The following is an 8,349-nucleotide window of genomic DNA, read 5'->3' as shown; positions in this document are numbered from 1 at the left end:
ACAATTTCGTCTTTTTCGTTTTGGCATTCTACGACATTGGTATAGTTTTTATAATTTTTTTTTGTAACTTATGGTATATTTTACATTTTGCAACTGTTCTGTACGATTTACAGTATGGTTGAAAACTTTTTTTTTTTTGAAACGGCCGAAAATTCATGCGCGCGCGGATGTCATCCATATAATCAAATCAACATGGCCTTAATATCAAGTCTCTGAAGTGACACATTCAGTTGTGCTTACCCTAAGTTCCTACTGACAGCTGCGACCATGAGTGGAGTCCATCCCAAAATGTGCCGCTGGTTTACATCAACTCCAATCTCTGCCAGTCTGCCAACAGAATGGATACAAGACATTCATATAACTAATATTCCAAGATGCTATACTTAAAAATTATCTATGAGTCAGATTACTGCAGTGACATCAGATGCTGAAATGCCATGCATGTCAGCCTTATTTCAAGCCTCACAAACTCCTTTTCTTGTTATGAGGTTGTTTGCTTGTCATAATCTCATCAACTTATAACTTCTTAGCATATTTCAAATCTGAGAACAAATTAAATTGCTGGGGTCTTTGAAAAGGTATATTACTGGAAACGTTAATGCATATTTATCCTATAATGACTATTATATAAATTTGATGGTTTCTCACCGTTTGATCTCTGCGACATCATTACGTTTTGCTGCAGCAAACAGCTGGGAATCTATGGTAAAGTACAATTATTAAACCACCTGTACATCAGTCTGCACAAATTAAGGACATCTATTAAGAATACATTGAACGTATATGCTAATGTGTATGCACCAATTATGTACTACCATATATCACTACATATTACTACATGTTGTTGTGTAACAGTGGGGGCAGTCTATTCTAACTGGCTCAAAACATTCAGTTGGTGGCGATGGCACCCCACTGTTATATACAGAGTTGCATTTTCGTTTAGCTATATAAACGTAGCAGCCTGTAAACGTAGCTAGATGATTTTATTGCGGCCGGTTGTTTGTCATAGCCTCGCTGAAAATTGTACTATAAAAAATCACACTGACTTTGCCTTTACTTGTGCTACCAGAGGATGATGTAAATATACGCACGGTTGTCAGCGCCACGGCTCCCGTAACAGTAGGCGACTCCCGCCGCTAGAAACACACCAGCTCCACAACCTGACGCAACCACCGCCCCCCTCCCACCCCAAACACTTCCTCGAACGAAAACACCGCAAATACGCCAGAAACTGCCGCTCCGTGTAGACAGCTGAGATCTGTGAAGCGTTAACGCGTTGTTTCTCAGCGGCAGACGTGCACTGTGTCCGAGTTTGACCAGATTTGGGGCAAGTTTGACGCCTTTCCAGAAAATTCTGGCACAGGAGGCCGCCATCTTGGTCGGTTTTGCTCAGGCAAAGCCTCATGGGATACCGTCGTCTGCTACATCATGCTGATATTCAAGCAGATGTTAGGATGGAAAATAGTAACGTTAACTTTTTCTGACTGCCCGTTTCCCTTATGTTTTGACATAAAAGATGCGGTCAGAAAACTTGATTTGTCCATGGCTATTCAAACAAGGATTTTAACTTAACCTCACTTTGACTGGATAAGGTTCAGAAATAGCTTAGTTAGCAAGCAGCTTTGTCTCTTACATATATCAAGGAGGTTATAGTGAACTACTATAACCTCCTTGCATATATTTAACATTACACAAAAGTCAAGAAGACACAAGAGCAAGACCACCAGACTACCAAAAGACATGGCTCTGATTCATATTGTTACATGTCAAAACAATACAAAGAGCAGATCAATCTAAAATCTGGTTAAGTATGTTGCGAGCTCGCGAGATAAAACTTAAAGTTAAATACTGATGTTGCAACAAGTGCATATCTTTACTGTGCACGTCACTACTGAAAATGTATGAAATTATATATGGCGATCTCAGAGATACCACAAAAAGAGTGCATGTAAGACCCACAAAAGTGTGCAATCACTTTAGAAATACCATAGCTAGTTCCAATTCCTGAGGAAAGGACAAAATACTTACATGTAACGTTACAATCTTCTGCAAGACTTTCCCACTTTCTGGTGACAGAATTTCTAATTGACTTATACCTCACATACAAAACTATATCACTTCTTCTAGGACTTCCCAAAGATAAATACTTTAAATATGCGTTTTAACTGTTTGAATGAAAAGATAAAGTAGTTCAGTCCATGTGGCCCCGAAAAGGGACCTTAGTTGGTTATGCAATAGTTCGTAATAATCTCTATGAATATTGATCATACCATAGCTCCGTCATGTAGGTTTACATTGCTATGGTCAATTACCAAAATAGAGGTCCTTTTAAAAACTGTCTTTAAAGTCTTTATAATTTGATCACACAAACTGAACCCCAATACTTGTCAATCTGTACATTATGGTGATCCCAATACAGATATGTCTTACCGAGACATGTACAACTCCGCATAATACTGCTATATTCAAGACAGCATGTACTGAATTTAATCAATACAATGGCTTTTCTTTATTTAAGGCCCCATCGTCTTATATCCTATATTCTGGGATATCCCAAAGGTGCAAACACTCCGCTCAGGCTCTCTTTTTACGTTGTTCAGCATTATTTGTATGAATCTCAAAACCAACAAGTTGACTTGTTGTGGCCTTAAATAAAGTATCCCATCGATGTCAGTCAGCTCCTTCCCTGCCCATGCGCCACACCACTACAGCTCTCTACGATAGCACAGCAGCTTCACAGCCACTCAACGTCACTCTGGAAAAAAGATACATGTTAAGTTTCCAAAATCTACACCTGTGGAGATTTTTTCAAAAGCAACACCTTAACAGAAGGTGTAAACAGATGAGATATCATTTTGTACACGGGGCTGCCAAATATTTAAGAATTCTTCACCCCATACCATTGTGTTTTTATGCACCCAATAATGATTTAAAATTTCTTTTCTAATTTGGGCACGCACAATCTTATGTATGTAGTTTCAACATTCATAAAAATAATTGGGCAAAAAGTTTTAATACCCCCACCACCACCACTAAGGTAGAACTTTGGCACCAAATTTGAATTGTGTACTGCCGACGGTACATGGTTAGGCAGTGAATACAGGTTGTCAGGCACATAGAAATTAAAAAAAAAGTTCTTACCTGCCTCATAGATGTACAGACAATATTGTCTTCAATTACTGATCCTGAGAGGTGGTGCAGCAAGAGGGAGGAAAAACAGTCATCAGTGAAAAGTGAATATCTTTATACAGGGGAAACGTTTTTCAAGACAATGTAAAATGGTCTTGAAGCATTTAAGTAATACTAGTATACAAAGAGAAAATGAACAGAAAAAAGGAGACCTTAAGAATACAGGTGTGCGAAACAGAAAATGAACACTACATGTAAGACTAATAGTAACTGAACAATGACAACACAAAACGACATGAAACAATGTTTATTGTTTTAAAAAAGTGATAGACATGAAGGCATACAGGGTTAATGACAAGAAGACGACACAAAACACCAGCTTTTATAAGGTTATTTCCAGTCACATAACATATATTGCCTGCCATGTTGTAAGGTTAGATAGCGAACCGCATGACTACTCCAGCTCTAACTATCCAGTAGGACAGACTCTACTTATATGTTAGGCCACACCAATTTAATTTGTTGGTTCTCGGATTCGCCTCTTCATTTTTTCCTGATTTGCAAAAAAAAAAAAAAATTCAGAATCAGCTGCAAAATGCTCATATTTTGCCCTGAACAGTTGAAAACAGTCCTTTTCTTCCTGGTCATTACAGTTATTCCATCTTTCAATGCAGTGGTATCATTAGAAGTTCAAAATTCATTGTTTAAAATTTGAACCAGCCTTTTGTGTTGACTTCATACCTCCTATCGTAGCATTTGGGGCTATAATAGGATGCCTAGATCTGTTTTATTTTTTTTTTTTTCGCCCTGTCGCTTCATATTTTTCCTGAAAAAATCCGAGAACCAACAAATTAAATTGGTGTGGCCTTAGTCGTGACTTGTGTGAGTGAGCAGCATATCTACATGTATACTACTGAGAACATCCATTTACATGTTAGCAGTTTTGTTAACATACGCTCATTCTACATACCTTTCCTCCTCTAAATTTTTTTTACCTTGTTCCCTGCAGCATGTAATGGTATGTGTTATGTGTGCATTTAGTACATTCTTTTCTATGCATGATGTTAGGGTATTCATGCAACATACCATCTGAAACCAAACAATTATTCCATTATTACCCATGCATGGCATGGTACCTCTTGTTGCTTTCTTTCTTCTGTGCATTTCAATTTTTTTTTCAATCGAGTTTTTTTTCATGTATGGATGTAATTTAGGCATTACTGAAATGTTTAACATTTATCACCATTAGAATATATTCCCACCAGATTAAAATTAGACTACCACAGTAGGACATGTTAGTGCTGCATTTCTAGTAAAACACAGTGGTAGTTGTTAGACTAGTTAGTGCACTAGGACATGCAGCCACCACCAAACAGACTCAATCCTTGTACCCTTCGTCCACTTTTCGTTTCTTCTTCTCTGGTCCATTCTCGATGGGTTCGATCAGCTTGTTGTGGACGTGCATCAAACCCTTGAAGTACTTCACCGTCTTGACCTTCAGCTCCAAGGTCGCATCCTCGTCGCAAACAAAGATGACCTTTAAAGGACAAAATGTCATTTATTCAAAGATGCCAGGGTGAGAATCTGAATTGACATTTATCATACATACAGGTCATAACACAATGCACAATACTTGATTTGTTGTTTCTCTGATCTAAAAGAAACAAAGTCTTGGGGTCTGTACATTAATACTGATAATTTCAGGGAGCAAATTTAGCTTGTCAAATTCAAGTCTTCTTCCCAGGCCTCTATTTTCATGTTGTCTTTTATACTTTTACTATAAAATAATGAAGAACCACGGTAATAAATTGGTCAAAGGTTCTAGAAGAAGACAGAGACCTTCCTGTGTTGTTGGAATGCAGAGACAGTCCACATGTGGCTCACACCCTCCTCTATAGCCTTGTACAGGGCCAGGGCCTTGTGGGCTCCTGTGATCAGGATCATCACCTGCAGAGGAAAACAAAAAGTTAAATGTCATGAAAGTTTTCACCATGGTTCATACAAGAATAAAGAACTTCTGTTGACTAGAACATAGTGCAAAAATGTTTGCCCTTGTTTGTTTCCTGATCAGTCCTACAAACCAATGATACAAAACTCTAACCCCTCAGCCAGTCATTTGTCGATTAATTATCAATCAACTGATTGATTGACTGACTGACTGACTGACTGACTGACTGACTGACTGACTGACTGACTGACTGACTGACTGACTAATAATGCCATCCTACCTCCCTAGAATCCATGACAGTGCCGACGCCCACAGTCAGTGCCATGGTTGGCACTTTGCCCAAGTCGCCACCAAAGAAACGAGAGTTAGCGATGATGGTCTCCTTCGCCAGCGTCTTGACTCGCGTTCTGGATACAAGGCTGGAGCCGGGCTCATTGAAGGCAATGTGGCCGTCTGGACCAATACCTGAGGAAACGAGAAGAGGATGCATTGAAACTCCAAAATCTCTTGATATAGGTGACATCACAAAACCTCAGATTTTTGTTTGTTAGTTTGTCAAAAATAGAAAATAGACACTGAAAGGAAAGTCTATACCTTGGCACATACAGTCTCAGGGAGTGAATGCAGTCACATGCAAGACCTCACTCAACATTCTAAATGTTCTATTTGCACTTTGACCTCTTCCTTCTTTTTTTACAAAAATTTTAAGACCTTAAAAAATTTCAGATAGCCAAAAAAGAAATCGTTACAGCCTCACTTACCACCAAGGAAAAGTTCAACACCACCGGCTTCTTTAATTTTCTCCTCGTATAACCTGCACTCCTCCTCCAGGTCCTCAGCATTGCCGTCCAGAATGTGGGCGTTCTCGGGCAGGATGTCGATGTGTTTGAAGAAGTTTGTCCACATGAAGGAGTGGTAGCTCTCAGGGTGATCGCGGGGTATGGCTGCAGCAGAAGTGGAAAATCAGGGTACTTTCTTTGTCTGGTTAAGCACTGGGTGTGACCAAGGTTTGTGTTCTAATGTCCTTGGTTTGTCTAATTGGCATGAAAACAAAGTCTACATACAAACGTTAATGTGTAAAGGCTGAAGTTGAACTGTTGATGGGAATTCCTAAGATCTTTTTTACAAGTAAGCTCTCGGGGGTGATACTAGTGTGCAACAGAAAAATATGTTGATCTAGTTAAACTTACAAAAAAAGGTACTCTTTCAGAGGCCAGACAAAGGTAGTTCTTGACAAAGGTACAGATAACATCTTTTTCCAAGGCAATTAAGAACTGGAAGTCTGTTGAGCAACAACAGCTAGGATTCAATGTAAAAGTGAATATTTCTTACCAACATACTCATCCATATTGAAAGTCTTGACATATCTGAAGGACAGCTGCCCAGCTTTGTGGAATTCTATCAGCTTCTTGTATGTTCCAACTGGAGTGCTACCTGTATAGTTACAACAATTGGAAGTCAACTACATGTAACAAATCACGTGTATATGTACCACATCATATAACATAATCAACTGGACCAAATTCTGTCAAAACACATTATGGGCTCACAAAAGAAAGCAGATGTCTGGTTTCACCTAGTCTTTGAAACTCTATTTGCTTATTTCTTTTACAACTTTAAAGTGGTATGTTTTTCTTCACAAAGTAGAGATTGCGTTAACTTTCATTTAGTTGATGACCTACATATGTAATGCTAGGTCCTCACCAACATTTTCAGATTACCAATTTATCTGGTTAGTAATTACAAAGATGTTGAGTAACCAAAAGTGAATGGCAATTGTAAAAGCGTTTGTGTGTATATATATTATTACATTTAGATTAATAATACTGTATCTTACATTACGAGTACAGACAGCAGAACATCTCAAACTGTCCTTACTAACAATGTGAAGGTTGTTCCATTGCCAAAGGTTATGTGTACTTAAGATAAAATTCCCATATCAACTTACAGCTAGTTGGCTGTTGTTACATTTTATTGGGAGCTTGATATGAGTGGGCGTCGCTGTTATCACAGTTATGGTGACAAAGTGTCAGCTTGAAATTCTACCTGCCCCTCTTTAGTACTTAACTCCCATATCAAAGCATCAACAGGCTGGTGGGTTTCCATGCAAGAAAAATTATTAAGCAGATTTTAAACAAGAAAATTTCTATATCTTTTTAATTTCAAACCCCACATCAAAGCAGCAACAACCTGGCAGGTTTCCATGAAAGAAAAAGTCATTGAACAGATTTTAAAGAAGAAAATTTCAATTTCTTACTCAATTTCTATTGTGTCAGAGGTTAAACAGTTAAAAATATTACAAATCCTTGTCTGGAGGATAGATATTGTTTGTTTCTTGACAAAAGGATAGTTTCACCTGTAGGCAGCCCCATGACAAAATACTTGTCAGGACCGGGCTGGAACTGTAGGATCCTGTTCATGATGTACCTGGCCGCCCAGTCACTGGCCTTGTCATAGTCATCAAGGATAACCAAACGCATCTTGACTCACTTGGTTACAACACAACTGTAGAAAGGGAAACGTAAGAGAAAAAGAGAAAAAGATCACAGTATGAATTCTGAAAATACATTCATAGTCCTGAATAACACTCTGTGTGCTAAGGTAGCATTTTGGTACCAAATTTACATACAAGGTTAAACAGCAGGGAGAACGATAAAAAAGCAATGTTGACCAACATGTCTGCTAAAAATATGACTGCAGTTCTCCACAAGTCAGGGGCAATAAATTACATGTCTGAGAGTGTGCGACTTCCTTGGTTCAACTTGACATGTCAACACTGCTAACTATTCAGACTGGCTAAAGCTAATATTTGGGGTTGCATAATAACCAGACAAAGGTCCACACACCTGTACCATAACTACAGCCTTGGTACATTTTCCCAGGTAGACGTAATTTTCTATGATAAAAGCAGCTATATTTTTCTAAGCCCTGCTTCCAACAACTTTATATATTTCTTCATTGTTTTCTTGTTTGTTTGTTTTTGATTTGTTTGACCTAACATGCCAGTTATGATGCAGAAGATGTGTGTGACCATATTGATATCTTTAATCCTTTATCTTTAATTCACGTAGCATGGGTACCATCCGGATTACCCAGGCTACCATTCATGTAGGGGCTGCTCTTATTGAGTAGAGTAGTCTTTACGGCCTTGTAACATACGCATGACCTTTAGCAAAACCTTTAGCAACCTTTCCAGTATTGTGCAAGTCAGACTCAATGTAGCCTGGATGCCAGACCCAAAGCACACTGGACACAAAATATCTCAGTGAGCA

The 8,349-nt window shown here is 38.6% G+C and overlaps 2 protein-coding genes across 2 annotated transcripts in view; both read right to left on the bottom strand.

Annotated features, from left to right (window-relative positions):
* Positions 1-1,374, bottom strand: part of LOC109470580 (caseinolytic peptidase B protein homolog) — a 6,912-nt gene extending 5,538 nt beyond the window's left edge. Inside the window, exons 1-3 of the mRNA XM_019769543.1 lie at positions 1,296-1,374; positions 649-700; positions 241-327 (exon numbers count right to left, since the gene is read on the bottom strand). Of these exons, the coding sequence (XP_019625102.1) occupies positions 241-327; positions 649-700; positions 1,296-1,374 (218 nt within the window). The remainder of the gene's footprint in view (positions 1-240; positions 328-648; positions 701-1,295) is intronic.
* A 1,217-nt stretch (positions 1,375-2,591) lies between these two features.
* LOC109470629 (glucosamine-6-phosphate isomerase 2-like) overlaps positions 2,592-8,349 on the bottom strand; it is a 6,770-nt gene continuing 1,012 nt past the window's right edge. The window contains exons 2-9 of the mRNA XM_019769653.1: positions 7,434-7,582; positions 6,410-6,511; positions 5,839-6,021; positions 5,358-5,542; positions 4,969-5,076; positions 4,521-4,666; positions 3,142-3,185; positions 2,592-2,755 (exon numbers count right to left, since the gene is read on the bottom strand). Coding sequence (XP_019625212.1) covers positions 3,173-3,185; positions 4,521-4,666; positions 4,969-5,076; positions 5,358-5,542; positions 5,839-6,021; positions 6,410-6,511; positions 7,434-7,557 — 861 coding nt within the window. The 5' untranslated portion in view covers positions 7,558-7,582 and the 3' untranslated portion in view covers positions 2,592-2,755; positions 3,142-3,172. The remainder of the gene's footprint in view (positions 2,756-3,141; positions 3,186-4,520; positions 4,667-4,968; positions 5,077-5,357; positions 5,543-5,838; positions 6,022-6,409; positions 6,512-7,433; positions 7,583-8,349) is intronic.

Source organism: Branchiostoma belcheri, unplaced genomic scaffold (assembly GCF_001625305.1).
Source record: "Branchiostoma belcheri isolate BF01 breed outbred unplaced genomic scaffold, Haploidv18h27 scaffold23, whole genome shotgun sequence".
NCBI lineage: Eukaryota > Metazoa > Chordata > Leptocardii > Amphioxiformes > Branchiostomatidae > Branchiostoma > Branchiostoma belcheri.
The sequence above is the reverse complement of the archived record's forward strand: the minus strand, read 5'-3'. Positions and strand labels throughout refer to the sequence as shown.